This window comes from Equus asinus, chromosome 14 (genome assembly GCF_041296235.1).
Source record: "Equus asinus isolate D_3611 breed Donkey chromosome 14, EquAss-T2T_v2, whole genome shotgun sequence".
NCBI lineage: Eukaryota > Metazoa > Chordata > Mammalia > Perissodactyla > Equidae > Equus > Equus asinus.
The window spans coordinates 45,851,243-45,867,826 of NC_091803.1; the positions used below are offsets into that span (position 1 = coordinate 45,851,243).

General features: G+C 48.7%; 1 protein-coding gene across 2 annotated transcripts in view; it reads right to left on the reverse strand.

The window, feature by feature from the left end:
- Positions 1–611: 611 nt before the first annotated feature.
- Positions 612–16,584, reverse strand: part of DNAJA3 (DnaJ heat shock protein family (Hsp40) member A3) — a 30,843-nt gene continuing 14,870 nt past the window's right edge. The window contains exons 6-12 of one of the 2 annotated variants that reach the window (XM_014833067.3): positions 13,746–13,893; positions 12,623–12,687; positions 10,939–11,067; positions 9,846–9,961; positions 8,967–9,064; positions 2,476–2,592; positions 612–1,828 (exon numbers count right to left, since the gene is read on the reverse strand). In XM_014833067.3, the coding sequence (XP_014688553.3) occupies positions 2,489–2,592; positions 8,967–9,064; positions 9,846–9,961; positions 10,939–11,067; positions 12,623–12,687; positions 13,746–13,893 (660 nt within the window). In that variant the 3' untranslated portion in view covers positions 612–1,828; positions 2,476–2,488. The remainder of the gene's footprint in view (positions 1,829–2,475; positions 2,593–8,966; positions 9,065–9,845; positions 9,962–10,938; positions 11,068–12,622; positions 12,688–13,745; positions 13,894–16,584) is intronic. The other variant, XM_070485042.1, reaches the window with a different exon arrangement.

The following is a 16,584-nucleotide window of genomic DNA, read 5'->3' on the forward strand; positions in this document are numbered from 1 at the left end:
GCTGAGCCCCGTTCTTGCCCATCTGGTCCTTCCCAACCTCTTCACCCAACCCCCTGAGTGCTCTCCCACTTCAACCTGCTCTGCCCAGGACCCCGAGGGGGCACCGAGCTCTGTGCTCGCCACTCCAGCTGTGACAGCATCAAGGCTTTTGCGAGACAGGCTCTGCAGGGAGCCAGACTAGTTCAACTACAATAAGCAACAATTTTAACATAAAAATATACCTTAATGTTCCTCTGAAAATAAATGGAAGAAAAAAAAACCCAGTGAGGGAGGTAATAACAAGGTTGCACAGCACATCACTCATGGCGCAGGCTCCCAAAGAAAAAGCAACACACCAAATCCTAGAACATTCATTCAAATCACATCGTTTGTGCTGAGCCGGAAACTGAGCCGGAAAGGGTGAGCGCTGGTCAGAGCACCAGCCTCCGTCAGTGTGCGTGTGCTCTTGGGCAGGAATGAGTCCGTGCAGAAGGCTGACTGCCTCTGCAGCTGGCCCCAGGAAGGCCAGCAGCACGTGGGGCGGCCCGATCTGTAGATGAACACCAGGAACCCCCATGCTTAGCAACCCGAAGAAAGCTGTTTCTACTCTTTCAAAGAAAGAATGACCACAATTTAGGTTTTAAATATCTTTTTGCAGTAGATCACCTTATTTACATTGATACAGAATCATTTTACATTCTTAAATCAGACTAACAGATGCTTTATTTTAGTAAATTATGAAGGAAAACCAAAAGGAAACTATTCAGAAGTGTTCTCCATTAACCTGTCTTACCACCGTGGGAGGATCTGGAAACATGGAACACATCCTACAGGCCGAGGCTGGGGAAACAGTATGTTTTGCTCTGGCTGGACAGTGGAGAGCCTTCAACTGCTTCGACTGTGCTTTCCTTTGCTGAACAAACATTTATATGGGAAAAGACAATGATTCTTAGCACTGAATAATTTAAACACACTTCTGAAAACAGATGTCAACAATGAGAACAGGGGGAACCAAGCCCCTGGCTGGCAGCGGGGGCAGGGCTCTGGGTTAACCAGGCCATTAGTCTGCCCCAGGCTGCGGCCACAGATGGCTGAGGTCCCAAGAAGGGCAGGAGCCCCACTCACACCTGACTTAGAACAACAGAACTCTAGTCAGGGCTAAGAGGCCACCCTGCGGGGGTGGGAGGAAGGACTGTCCATCCTGACAAGATCCCAGCCCATGTGGTCAGGAGTGGCATCTCCAGGCACCCTCTTCATACATGTCTCCCCAGGCCCCAAAGCCCCCATGTTCCAGCTGCTTGGTACCTTTGAGGATTAAAACAAATTCCAAGAAGAGCAAGGGATGCCCCTGCTGAGAGGTGGATGACGGTGGGACATACAAGCCCCAGGTTCCCGGAAAAGACAATCTGTCAGGAAAAACTCATTCTGGAACCTCCCGGAGGGTTGATGAGAGGGAAATTAATCACTTCATGACTCGGTGCAGCTTAAGGCTTCATTTTTAAGCTGTAATCATGGCCTTTAATTCTTTATCTAAGATCTCCACCACAGTCGATTCCAGATAGAGTTTTGGCTCTGCAAGAAGTTTCCAGCTGTCTTACTCTGCCTGAGCCATGGACAGGAGACTTCTAGCAGCCCTTAGGCATGCTACACCTTACCGCCTAGGGCTGTCCACCGTGAGAGTTGCGTGGAGAGGCGTGTCGTCACATGATTTTGCTGTTGCCAAGGCAGTCCAGAGGGCCTCTGCAGGCAGGGGCTTGGTGCTGCTGCTCTGGAATCCTCCTGTCACCAAGATGCCTTGGCTCCAAGGAGGGGCAGCTGCTCCAGACCTAGTTTCCAGTGGACCGTTTTCCTGAGCCAAGACACAAGCGGTGACATTTCACTGGCATCACAGGAGGAACATATGTCTGTGTGTGAGCCTCTGCCATCACTGGGAAGAAGCTGTGCCAGGAGCCCAGCCACCAGACACCAGCACAAGTAAAAAGTGGGTCCCGAGACACTACAGTGAGCAAGTACAACTCCCAGCAGCCCCCACCCCAAGGTTTACAGAGCCCTGCACCTCCCAGGCAGGACAGGGCACTAAGAAATAGGTGGCAGGTTGCGGAGATCTGAGTTCTAGGCCTGGCTCTACTCGCCCTCTGTGACCGTGGGCAACCTGGTCCTCACCACTGCTGGATGCAGAGCCCCCTGGGAGCTGGTGGAAGGAGGGCTGTGAAGCAGCCCCCCAGTGCAACCTCTCCAGGATGTGGACACAGCAGAAGGCCGGCCGGTGCAGTCTGGTTCAGCCCTACACTACTGGCTGACTGCCGCATTACCCTAATGCAGCTGTCTCCACAGGCTGAGGCTTGGCTCCGAGGGAGCCAGATACACCATGCCCGAGACTGGCACCTCTTCCAACTTTGAGGGGCCAGGGAGCACGACAGTGGTTAAAGTGAGGGAAAATAGGGATTAGTTCAGAGAAGGAAACAAAGGGGGAAGGAACCTCAAGGGTTTTCCTACCTCGGCTGGGCTATCAGGAGGTAAACATTTTCTTAAGTTTGGAAAGGAATCCCTCCTTGTCCTCCCCAGCCTCGGGCCTAGCCTTGCCTCCTGCGGAGCTATCCGTGGTGCTGCCACCTGGGCACAAACAGCAGAAAGAACTGGGGTCAAGGGTGCACACCTCTATGCGTCCCATCCCAGGTCCCGCCTACCCATCCTGGCCACCCGGGGGCTTGCCACTCAAGGAGCCACAAAGCGCCACCCTGAAAGGAGAGGGGGCCGCTCCCAGGTTGGCCAAGGCTGCCTCGTCTGTCAGATGACTGAAGAAACAGGCCACTCTGCCTGAGCGTACCCCCACTGTTTGAGTCACTGGCCAGCAGAGGGAAACAAGAAACAGAAAGGGACAATGACCAGCTGTCTCTATCTTAACAATTCTAACAGAAATAAAGTAAGTGCAGGATGCCTTCTCTTCCAAGCCAGGCCACACAGCTTCCACATTAGTTCATTCAATCTGTAGGATGACCTTACAGGTAAATTTCACAGACGAAAAAAACAAAAAACAGATGCGCAGAGAGGTTAGGCGGCTTGCCTAAGGTCACAGAGCTGGTAAATGGGAGGGAGAACTAAGTTTAAACCCAAGCAGTTGGACCCCAAACCTCAGGCTCTTAACCACCATGCCATTGGCTCTGGGAAGGTGAAGAACACCCACCAAAACCAACCGACGAACTTCCACACTCCATCCGTGTGCACATACGATCTCCAGGACACCCAGGCAGAGGACCTGCTGCCTCTTGGAATCCCATGACACGGGCCCTTCTTATCTATAGCAAAGGCAGCGGAGGAGCCTTATGTCGCCAGGTAAACTCTCCCCATTGAGGGGCACCTAACCCTAAACACTCTGGATGACGGGAAGCTCCTCTGCTGCTGTTTTTTTTTTAAAAGATGTTATTTTTCCTTTTTCTCCCAAACCCTCCAGTACATACTTGTGTATTTTTAGTTGTGGATCCTTCTAGTTGGGGCATGTAGGATGCCGCCTCAGCATGGCTTGATGAGCGGTGCCATGTCTGCACCCAGGATCCAAACCAGTGAAACCCTGGGCCGCTGAAGCGGAGTGCACGAACTTAACCACTCAGCCATGGGGCCAGCCCTCTGCTGTTTCTTTAAGGCCCAGGCTGAAACTACCGAGAGCAACTCTGCTGCACAAATGTGTTGTTTTAAAGATCTGCTAACCACTAGGCAGAAGGGGAAAACTTTTGTTAAGAATTAGACTATGGACCTATACTCAACATCTTAAATTGTAGGGCATATTTTTTTTTTAAGAGCAAGATTAGCCCTGAGCTAACATCTGCTGCCAATCCTTCTCTTTTTGCTTAGGAAGACTGGCCCTGAGCTAACATCCATGACCATCTTCCTCTACTTTATATATGGGACACCTGCCACAGCATGGCTTGGACAAGTGGTGCACAGGTCTGCACCCAGGATCCGAACCGGCGAACCCCAGGCCACCAAAGTGGAACATGCAAACTTAACCAGTGCACCACCAGGCCAGCCCCAGTAGGGCACATTTTTAACCTGCTAGGGGAGACGTGTGCCATGTACAGTGCAGAGCAGAGTGAAAAATGGTCACCCCAAGATCTTAGTCTAAGCTGCATTTGTCAGTGAGAGGCCCAAAGCTCTGCGCAAGCGGCCCCAGTTGGGGTGGGTGGTCCTGGGTACAGCCCCCCGGGCAGTCCTCTGGACCTGGCATGCTCTCAGAGCTCAGGAATGTCCTCAAAGAGATAGTAGCAGCCCTAAACAAGGACATGCTAACAGAGGTCTGAGCAATCACCAAAGCCAAGGTGGCCAGATGACCCCAGATTCCCAGGGTTCCCCAGATGAGGACCCAGGCACTGCAGAGTCACCATGGGAGGCCCTCGGGAGAGGCACCACTGCCACAGGTTGTGAGGCCAGATGCGCCTTCCCTTAGTCCTTCATGTCACCCTTTCCTACATCAAGACTGAAGTAACAAAAACGGACACTCCTAACACAAAGGAATCCACAAACCAGAAATTTCCCATCACTCCTGGGCCTCCTTGGACAAGGGAGAACAAGAGTACAGAATTTGGTATGTCTTTGGTAAGGGGAGAGCAAATCTTCGTGTGTGTGTGTGTGTATGTGTGTGTGTGTCACACTGTGAGTTAGCGCTCATGGAGCTTTAACATGTGCTAGGTACGAAGCCAAATGCTTTACCCAGGTGACCTCATTTAACCATATAAGAACCCTATGGGGGGTCAGCCCAGTGGTGCAGGGGTTAAGTGCGCATGTTCCACCTTGGCGGCCTGGGGTTCGCCAGTTCAGATCCCAGGTGCGGACATGGCACCGCTTGGCAAGCCATGCTGTGGTAGGCATCCCACATAGAAACTAGAGGAAGATGGGCATGGATGTTAGCTCAGTGCCAGTCTTCCTCAGCAAAAAGAGGAGGATTGGCGACAGAAGTTAGCTCAGAGCTAGTCTTCCTCAAAAAAAAAAAAAAAAAAAAGAACCCTATGAAGTGGGTGCTATTATCCCAGTTTACAGGTGAGAAAACTGAGGCTAAGAAAGGTGAAGTAATTTGCCTAAGGCTGTACAGCTAATAATGGCAGAGCTGTGACCTGAATCATCTGACATCAGAACCTAAGCTCTTAACTACTAGTCACATTCAGCCACTGCCATCACCCTCCTCCCCCGACTCTGCTGTCCTTGTCACCTGAGGGCAGGAAGTGGTTATGCCCCATGGCCACAGCGGCCAAAGTCTGGGAGAGCCACAACAAGCACCTGGTTAGCAGGTTAACAATTCACAACAAATCAATAAAACAACAAAACGCAGACCCAGACCCAGAAATTCTTCTCACCCTCTACCACCAGGAACAGGGTCTTACCTCTATTTTAAATTTGGTAAAAGTAGTAGGGACTCCCACTGGCAGGGACATCAATAATATAAGCACTGAACTTAAAATTCTGAACAAAATGTCAGGAATGAACCGTGAGCCCTGCACACAGATGACAAAGTCTATCGACAGCTCACTCTGCCAGCCGGGGGTGGGAGGAGGGGCATGTCCTCACAGGATGTCCTGGGCCCTCAGGTGCCTTCTGGTCTCATTGAAGGACACAAACACAACCACTTTACTGCCAAAGCTGCTTTACATATAGCTGGTGCATGACCTTTGCACTTCAGCATACAGAGGAAACGTTCTGTGGTGGAAGTCCACTCCAGCGGAACGGGCTGGCACTGCACGAGCATTTCTAGTCTGTGCCTTCAGAGGGTGACCACAGCTGAAGAGGCTGCTCAGCCAACCAGAGACCCAGGTCGAACCTGAGGCTGTAGGACTCCTCTATCAGACCACACCCGGCTTTCCTGAGAAGGGGTTTCATTTCTCTCTTTCCCTCAGAGCACTTCCCAGCCAACAGTTGGAAAATGAATTCAAATAAACCCAGCCAACATTGACTGTGAGCCAGTCTGGGGCCAGGTGCTGCACAAGGTGCTGGGGATTCAAAAAGGAAACATCCTAGCTCACCACAGGCAGGGACTCCAGGTCAGAACTGTTTGATGGCTCCTTCTAAGGTGATGCCAGGGGAAGACTACCCAGGTAACATTCATTCCAAGAATTGTATCCCCTTTTTGGGCCAAAACATTTTCTCCACAGTTGCAAACACCTAGTGTGACAAGAAAGGTCTACCACTTATTTGGGGGTTCAGTGCTTGCCCTGGCTTCCTGTTATGCTGTAAGCTGGACGGGGGCAGCGACCCTGTCTCTGTGTGTCACTTCTTAGCAAGGAGCAAACGCTAAATGAACATTTGTTTGAAGGAACAGAGGCCGACAGGACTCCAGCATCTGACTTCTGAGGACTGGACCCACCTGACGGTGGAGGTGCGGGCCCACACTCACAGCCTGTCTCCCTGAGCCATCTGCGTGCGCAGGCTGAGCCAGCAGAGCGCGTCTTGTTCTACTGAAATGTCTTTTCCCTCATCTTGCTCTGCCTCTGCTGTGCACAAAAGGGCTCTATGGTCAACGCTGTCAGACACGCTAGAGAAGAGAAACGGCAGGTGGAATCCCCAAATAACGAGCTCAGGAACAAGTCTCTAAACTTAGAGCTAAACGTACATCCGTGTGTTATCACAAGAAGTAACGATGATCCAGAAACACAAACAATGAGCCACAGTGTGTCTCTAACTCAAAAAAATCACACAGTAACCTCAGAGTGCCCCAGTTCCCTGTGTCTTTTTGCTTAGCCCCAAGAGCGCTGAGTCCCTGAGCACGCCACAGTCTTTCTGGTTCACAGACTGGGAACGAAGCTAGGGTCAGCCCTTAAGGTTTTCAGCAACTGTATTAGGGGAAAAAAGTAAACAAGCGATACTAAACCCTCTGAAAAACTACATCACTTTCCTGAAGAATTGTATCTATTCCAAACACCTGCCGGTACCCTTTCCTGTAATTAATGCAAGTCTTCAAAGACCCAGGAAGCAGCGAGCACCTGCAGCGACTCTCGTCAGTCTCGAATGACTCTACTCACGCGTACTTGAGGCTATTAGAAAGTGACCTGAGCACACTGTCTCCTAGGGACCACCGATAACTGAACACAGCTGCTTCTAGGACAGCTTCTGCTAGCAAGTTGTGTTAAATGTTTGAAATACAAGAGATTCAGGCTCTACTTAAATAACCAGGACCCACTGGTAGTGAAGTTGTCAGGAAAGGGAATTGTATGTACTGTCAGATTTTCATATGTGGATTGCAAAAGAAACTTTCCTCACAGTATAACGAGAGGCCTAACCACACCTAGGTCACAGACTGACAGTGCATTCTCTGAAGCCAATTCTAAAATTCTTAAATGCCATTTAAAAAACTATGTCTGGGAGCTAAATTTCCCATTGGAATACAACTCTGAAATGACAATGGAAGTGAGTGGGAAAAACAGATAATTTGGCATTCGCAATTCACTTTACAAACAACTTTTCAGAAATCATATATTAAAATTAAGCTTTACTCAGCAAAATTATGTCAATAAAAATTTAAAAGGAAGAACTGGCAAAGTGTCTGGCACACAGGAAGTTTCCAATAAATCCTGGCTGAAAGCAGGAAGAGGGTAAGGACAGGAACCGTGAAAATAATGAGGGTTCTAAGGACACTCATAAGCTGACTGTGTGATCAACTCTCAGTTTAAGCTACCAGGAAGGGCTTTAAAGAACACCAACATTCCAAAATAGTGAGCGAGGCCCAGGTTTCCACCCAGGGCTCAGCCCAGGCAGACCTCAAGCTCCCCTGGAGGTGGGAGAACAGCTGAGCGCTGTCTGCAGAACAATTTCCACGTGCTCTGTGACTGTGGGAATACCTGGGGTTTGGGAAGGAGAAGCCAGAGGTGCACAGAGTTACGTGGAATAACTACTCCCACTCCTTTTTAGTTCAAGGGCTATAACAAGAAAATAAGAAAAGAGTCTATACTCCAAACAATTAAAATAAGTGCCCATTCCATGCTTGGTCAGGCTACAGACAGGATTTGTGGCGGCTGCCTTTTCACGGAGGACTTGGTCCCCCGGACTCAACAGGAGCTCAGCAAACACTGCTGCTGCTGGGACCCCCACCCTGGGGGCACCAAGATCAAGCCCTCCACTTCACTGGGAAACCCACCCCCAGCTTCAACCGCCTGCTCCTAACGAAACATACACTCATCTAATACCATTTGAGCTCTGAGCACAAGAGGAGCATCCAGGACCCAGACAAAAACAAAATGATGCAACAAGGAGGAAACCTGGTGTGCAGCTGAAGCCAATGACACCCCGGGCACAGCCTGTTCTGACCCGAGCAGGAGTCCCAACCAACAGAGAGCCAGCGTCTCCTCGGCACAGCACCCCCACCTCCCACGGGAAGAGGGGCTACGGCTGCAGTGTCCGTGGCCAAAGCTTCTGCCTGTGGGCATTTCGGAATCAAATCGCTGATATTTAATTACACTCTACAGACAGAGCATGGCATCTGAGCTCTGGGTAAATACGGCACTTGCTCATTGCCAGAGGGATTCAAAGTTAGACCGGCTGTGACAGGCAGATTTGGAGTCACGTCACTGCGGTTTTTCATTGCTGCAGTAGTAGTGTGTACAAGACACTGAAATCTTCGTGAAGCGCTCTGGGTCAGGAATGCAGAAAGCCTTCCAATCTGTCTTCTCCGTAAGCTGTTACGAGGAGCTCTCAGGCAGGCATGTACCAGAGGTCACAAGGCAAGTGGCAGAACCAAGGATAGAACTCAGGAGAACAGCTGCTCTCCAGCAGGAAGTGTTCCGGTACTCTCTAACCTCAGCAACCAGGGCCGCACACAGAGGAAGGAAGGGAAGCTTTACTCTGGAGCTCGCCCGGTACTCAGCTATTCCTAGCCCACAGCTACCCGCTTTCTACTGGGCTCTTTGGAGGCTCCGTGAAGATCCCTAAGTGGAAACCCGAAGATGCTTCTAAACCGCCCATCCTCTGAGGGACTGACTGGACGCCCACAAGCTGCTGTGCCATCTTACCAGTGCTTGTCTGGGTGACACCGTTCACTGTCCCCTCCACGTCAGTCTCGTCCTCGGCGTAGCTCAGGATCAGGCTCTGCTGCCGGCTTGTCAGTCTCCTGTGGACCGAGCACAGACAGCGGCCAAGTGTTTCCACTAGGCAGCTCTTTAAAGGAAATGGACTCAGTCAATCCCCATGCAGTGAGCGGGGAAATGCGGGACCCTGACCCAGGCAGGGAGCACACCCTGAGGCCAAGAGCCACACCCTCAGAGCTTCAGTAAAGAAAATCTCTTACAATACCCTAAGTTGTTTTAAAGTGCCACTGGAACTATGTTAAACAGTTCACTGGAAGTAAATTAAAAAAAAAAAAGCTTTTAAAAGCATGTGTATAGGAAATTATCTAATTAAAAGGAGTGCCAGAAATCCAGTTCTCCCAAGGGGAGTCGGCCATGCCCTGTTCTGGATGCCTGCAGCTCTCTGCTCAGATCTTTCTCTCAGAGGACACAGACATCATGCACCATGATCTGGTTATAGATCTGTCTCTTCCACCAGACTGTGAGCACCCTGACAGCAAAAATAATAATAACAAACTACAGCAGCAATAGCTAAGCATTCCCCATGTATTATTCGTTTAACCCTCCAACTCAATGAGGTCAACCTTTTTTATTATGTCCACTTTACTGACAGAGCACTCAGACAGGATACACTTAACTTAAAGGGAGAAGGAACCCGCCCAGCCTCAACCCTCACAGTGGCAGAGCCACAATGGGCCAGGCGGTCTGGTGGTGCTGGACCACCACACAGCACTGCTCCGCACAGGTGAAACAAGCTCCACTGCTCCCGCCCAGGGGATGAAAGTGCAGAGCTCTGGCCTCGCAGCGGCCTGAGTGGGCACTTACTTCGGAACTCTTATCTTGATGTGAATGTAGTGATCTCCATAACCGTAACTGTTAATCCGGGGGATGCCTTTCCCACTCATCCGAATCTTCTGGTCTGTCTGAATCCCAGGGGGAATCTACAAAGAAAGGAAGTCTGTGGTTTGCCTTGGTCTCCAGTCGCCCCAATGAAAACACTTCACTACATGAAGACAATCTTACTCCTTGAAAAGAACTCCCAATCGGGTTTCTAGACCAAGCCCCCCAACAACCACATGGAAACTGGCTAAGCTGGGGTCCACCCCGAGTGACGAGGACTTGGGGGCAGGTAGTTTGGGGAAGTGAGTGCAGGAAGCAGAAAGGAGGAGGCATGGAGTAAAAACTGGGAGGAGACAAAGCCAACACAGGGGTGTGCTGCTGAGGCTGCTCTCTGGCCCTCCACGGGAGCTGGATTCCAGGACCCTGGAGAAGCAGAGAATGGTCCCAAGAAGTGTCCACCAAACACCTATCCATGGCTCCTGCCTCTATAGGCAGAGGTTGACCTAATGCCCCCACGTCTGCCTGCAAAGGGCTCCTGAGAGGCTGGAGAAGGCCCTAGGCAAATGAGACAGTGTGACCCAGAGGCGGGAAGACCCAGAGGCGGGAAGGCCCAGATGTGGGAAGAGCCAGAGGTGGGGAGTGAGAGGCACACTGAGCTCACAGGAGGCTGTCCTCTGTGCTGCTACTGAAATCAGGGGTGGCCTGAGATGTGACTCAGGCACCAAAGGCATCTGCTCCCCTAATCAGGCACCGGAGTGGGAACAGGTGCAGATGAGCTCACAGCAGGGCAAGGTACACCTGCTTCATGCTGCAGCACAGTTCCCAAGATAACAGGTAGAAAAGGGGATGCAACCCAGGAATTGTCTTCCATGGTGATTACACATGGAAAGCCTAGAGTTTGTGGCTCACAGCCGAGGAATGCCTAACATTCTTCCTGCCCTCCCCAAAACCCCGTCTCCTCTGAATCCCCAACATGCTGGTTGTTCAGAAGTTCTAGCCACTTCTCAGCCATTTCCCGTTTCAGAAAAAAAGAACAACAAATTATGAGGGTGACAATGCCATTCTCACGCCCTCCTACCGTCACGTTGATGGTCTCATACAGGCCCTGGGCTCTGGCTGTCCCCCCGAGAATAGCCTGCGCTATAGAAATAAAGAGGTCGGAGTGGATGTCTGCGCCGTCCCTCCGGAACACGGGGCTTTTCTGCACCTAGAGCCAAACACGAGAGATGGGGATTACACACAGGGAAGTCCTTGAGACTGGACATCAGCCCCACGTCCAGCAGCCCGAGCTCAGGGCCTGACACGCGTTACACTGCTTCTGTGCTTAGAGCATAGCATTGAGGAAGAGAGTGTACTTTCACCAAAGCAGACACCACCCCAGGCTCCTGGGTTACGTGTCAGATTCATTTCTATACTGCAATGCAAGTGCCAGTCTCAGGTCAAACTACTCAATTGTGAAAGGAAATAAAAAAGTAAAATTGACTTTTGGAATATTTTTTAAAAAGCCTATTTTACTAGAAAGTATAGAAAAACACAGAATAATACATATATAAAGGCAAAAACAGTTTATTTTCCAAACAGTCATTTGACAGAAGCCACCTTCATGACAGACTGGCAGCACTGTAATTATTCTGATTTTATAAGCACCATTTTTTGCGTCTAAAAGACATTTTCTGCCTTTCAGTGATTTCTTTTTTTCCTTCTCCGTTATTAGATAGCAAGAGAACCTGAATTCTCTACAAAACCTTTCTCACAGATTGGCTTTCAGCTTGCTGTCTCTGTCTTTGACTTTTCAGTCTAGAAGATGCACCCTTAACTTTACTTCCGTCTTTGCTTTAAATTACGAAATACTTCACACACGTATAAACTGCTAAGTAAACAACACGCATGGTGTATCCACAACCCAGCTTAGGTAATAAAACGTTCTGAATGCAGGTGAAGTTTCCTCGCCTCCTCCTTACCTCTCCAGAGTAACCACTGCAGTGAATTTAATATTTATCACTCCTAACAGCATCTTTTTACTTTTACTGAATATTTACATGTCCGTAAATAATATATAACACCCTCTCGCAGGGTTTAAGACCTTATATAGATGGTCTCCTCTTCTTGCATCCTCTGACAATCTGCCCCCTCTCCCTCATCTGTAACTGAGAAGTCTCGAGATGTCTCCTACTGACACGTGTGGCTCTAGTTCCTTCCTTTTGACTGCTCTTGGACCCCATGACCACAGTGTGGGTCACTCAGCCACTGCTTTTCAAAGGACGGCAGGCTGTCGTCAGTGTCTTGCTACCATGAACAAGGCTGTCACACGCACCTTGTGCCTCTGCCTGCTACACCTGTGGGGTTTCCTCGAGTAGCTACCTAGTGGAACTGCCAGTAGAAGGCGCTATCTCCTTTAACATTTCCCTAATCTCAGAAAACCACGTCAGCCCCGGTATACAGCAGGTAAAACTGCACCTTTGGCCCTGACTGCCCCTACCAACAACTTGATACATCAATAAAAACACAAGATGTGTTCTGTATTTTTATGTGTCCTATGTTGCCAACTTGTAAACATCCTGAGGCAACTTTGTTGTCTCCACACCTAGCACCAATGCTTGACATAACACATGTTTAATAACCCCAATGAAGTGGCCACTGCTCCCCTTAGAAACAAGGATGGCCAGAAATGCCCCGGGAAGCTCCGACCTCCTGAGAAGCCTCAGCTGTACCCTCTCCAAGACAGCAAGGGCTGACAGAAGCTATGCAAGCAGAGCACCTACCCTGAATGTGATGAAAATTTCTCTTTTTCCTACAGGCATCCTCACAGTCTGGCCATCCTCGACTCCTATAAGTAAGAACAAAAGTTCAAAAGAGAACAATTATTTTGGGACCTCCCAAGGCATTTTTCTTTTACCTTAGGCCCATTTACAACCCACCAACTTCCTTGCTCATTCTGTTTCTTCTTAACAAGGAACAATGCAATTATCCAAGACAGCAATAGGTGTAAGTTTTCAAAGGTGCAGCATAAAATAATTGACAACTGAACAAGAGAACCTCTGTTCATTTACTCAGGTTTACTGAGCGCCTGCCTTGTACCAGCTCCATGTGGTACCTCAGGGAGTGCACAGTCTGGTAGGGGAGATGAGTATTAACCAAACAACAACACTAATAGATGTGTCATTACAAACGGAGACGTGTTCTTAGCAGGAAAAGATCACAACTCCAGACAAAGGAACAGGGAGGGTGGGAGGGTTCCAGAAGGCTTCCCTGGGGAAGTGACACCTGGGCTGGGAGCTCCAGAACAGTTAACCCGCTGAACACAAGGTAGAAAGTGAGTTTCAGATGCGGGAATGGCACACACAAAGGCTGTGTTCTGGGATGCAGCATGGCCTGTGCAAGGAGCTAGTGAAAGTCTCGGCAGGCAACAAGGGGGTGACTGGTAAGAACAGAGGCTGGAGAGGTGAGCAGACCTCCCCTCTCAGTGCACTGAGAGTCAGTGCAGGATCTTCAACAGGGCAAGTTACATGATCAGACTGCCCCATGGAAAGAACGCCCTGGAAGGGGCCAGTGGGGGACAGCAGTCACAGGCTGCCCTGGGGCCCAAGGGTGGGTGGGTGCAGACTGGGCCGGCAGTGGGGATAATGCTGGCCTCGAGGACTAAAGACGGAGGCGTGGAGGAGCTCCTTCACCGCACATTGGGAAGAGTGGGCAAGTCAGGCCCCTTCTCCCTAACGTGCTATGGAGACTTTAACGACTGGCACAAAGGAGAATGCAAGGAGATTCTAGTTCCTCCTCTAGTCCAGGGCTCCCGGGCCTTAACCACAGCTTTTACAACGGCCAAATCAGAGGACACAAGGACCTTGGCACTCCCAGCCCCGAGCACGGAAGAACCCCAGAACCCACCGGCAGGCACAGGGATCACCACCTTCTTCTTCTGCTTGGCTTGTCCCGCTCCTCTGCAGACCACACAGGGAGTCGTGATGATGGAGCCTCGACCACCACACCTCCGACATGTGGAGCGCATCACAAAAGGGCCTGTATTTATGGTTTCCTAACAAAAGGAGAAGAAAAATGGGACCCTGAAGACACAGGTAAACTCTGACAGCCAAGGCTCTGTGACCACAATGTGCACAAGAGAAATGTTTCAGGGCAGGCCCGGTGGCGGAGAGGTTAAGTTCACACATTCCGCTTTGGCGGCCTGGGGTTCACCGGTTTGGATCCCAGGTGCAGACATGGCACCACTTGGCAAGCCACGCTGTGGCAGGCATCCTACATATAAAGTAGAGGAAGATGGGCATGGATGTTAGCTCAGGGCCAGTCTTCCTCAGCAAAAAGAGGATTGGCAGATGTTAGCTCAGGGCTGATCTTCCTCAAAAAAATAAATAAATAAATAAATAAATAAATAAATAAACAATAGAGCTAATCTTCCTCAAAAAAAAAAAAAAACATGTTTAGGGGCCAGCCCTGTGGCCGAGTAGTTAAGTTCACACACTCCGATTCAGTGGCCCAGGGTTTCACTGATTCGGATCCTGGGCAGGGACATGGCACTGCTCATCAAGCCGTGCTGAGGTGGTGTCCCACACAGCACAACCAGAAGGACCTACAACTAGAATATACAACTATGTACTGGGGGTCTCTTGGGAGAGGAAGAAGAAGAAGAAAAAAAGAAAAAGATTGGCAACAGATAGTAGCTCAGGTGCCAATCTTAAAAAAAAAATTATTTTTAAAGGGGCCAGCCTTGTAGCCTAGTGGTTAAGTTCAGTGTTTGGTGGCCCAGGTTCAGTTCCCAGGCACAGACCTACACCACTTGTCAGTAGCCATGTCATGGTGGCAACCCACATACAAAATAGAGAAAGACTGGTACAGATTTAGCTCAGGGAGAATCTTCCTCAGTGGGAAAAAATAATAGTGTTTTAAAATATTCAAAGATATGGAAAAATGCTTTTACAGTAAATGAGGGAAAATTACATGTATGATTCTCAACTGTTGAAAATTATATACATGGGCAAAAACATATTCAAAGTCAAAAGACAAACTAGAAAAAACACAACTAAAATCACTGACAAAAGACTAATTTACTTAATTTATAAAGAGTTTCTACAAATGAATAAGAAAAGACCAATTACCCAATAAAAAGAAGGATAAAAGACTGAAGAGATGCCAAGGAAAACAATGGTTCTCAAATCTTAGAAAAGATGTTCAACTTCACACATAATAGATACCTGCACATTCAAAAACTGAATATGAGAAGTGATGTTATTCGAAGGTATCCATTGTCTACAGTAGCAAAAGATGAGAACAACCTAAGCAACCAATAATAGGGAACTGGCTAAATAAATAATGACATATCTGTATGAAGGAATTCTGTGGCCATAAAAAGATTGAGGCAGCTCTATATACAGAGTATTTCCAAAATATAAAAATAAAACATCAAGGTACAAATAGTACTAACTGTACTCTCCTACCCTTGGTATAAAAAAACGTGCACATGGGGCCAGCTCAGCGGCACAACAGTTAAGTTCATGTGCTCCACTTTGGCGGCCCAGGGTTCACCTGTTTGGATGCCGGGTGCAGACCTATGCATCGCTTATCAAGCCATGCTGTGGCAGGTGTGCTGTGGCAGGTGTCCCACGTATAAAGTAGAGGAACGTGGGCACAGATGTTAGCTCAGGACCAATCTTCCTCAGCAAAAAGAGAAGGATTGGCAGCAGATGTTAGCTCACAGCTAACCCTCCTCAAAAAAAAAAAAATGTGTGCATGCATACATAGGCCTACATTTACAAGGACAGAACGATGCTTGAGAGTGGAACTCAGGCTAAAAATCAAGAATAGGACAGAGGGGCCGGCCCCATGGCTGAGTGGTTAAGTTCACGCTCTGCTTTGGGGGCCCAGGGTTTCGCTGGTTCAGATCCTGGGTGTGGACCTAGCACTGCTCATGAAGCCATGCTGAGGCGGCATCCCACATAGCGGAAATAGAACCACCACCAACTAGAATATGCAATTATGTACTGGGGTGCTTTGGGGAGACGAAGGGAAAAAAACAGATTAGCAATAGATTTTAGCTCAGGGCCAATCTTAAAACAAAAAAAAGAATGGGAGAGAGACTTACTTTACACTGTTTATAATTTGCACCTGCTGAATTTTTAATGATTTGCATATATTACCTATTAAACTAAAAATTAAAAATTATAAAACAAAAACATTCCTAATCAACAACTGGCAGGAAACACACTAAAATGCTAACAGTGGGGCAATTATCAGGGACTTTTGTCTCCTTTTTTAAGCTTTTCTGCACTCGAGACAACTTCCCCCCTACCCCACCTCCTACACACCACAAACAATGATTTGATTTTAAAGGTGGGTGGTGGAGAACTTCCTAATCCCCTTAAAAAGGAAACCATCTAAATGGAATACACACCTGATCAACAGAAATCTAACTGCATTTCAAGCAAACAATATAATCATAGTGAAGAGAGAGAAAAAGAAGTGACTTAAATACTTTTGAACACAGTATTTTCACTATTTACTCTCAATGCAAAGATAAAAAGAACACTAACTGTCAAATGCCAGTAAGTAGGCCTGGTTTTTGCAGCGGGATGAGTAACAGTTCTGAAGCTACTTTTCATGTGTCACAGGACTGAGCAAATGAGTAAACATATTGAGGATAATCAGAGCCAGATTTCTCTTCACCAGAAAAAAGTTTCAAATGTGGACAGGCAGAGGACTAGATAACCTTGTGGCG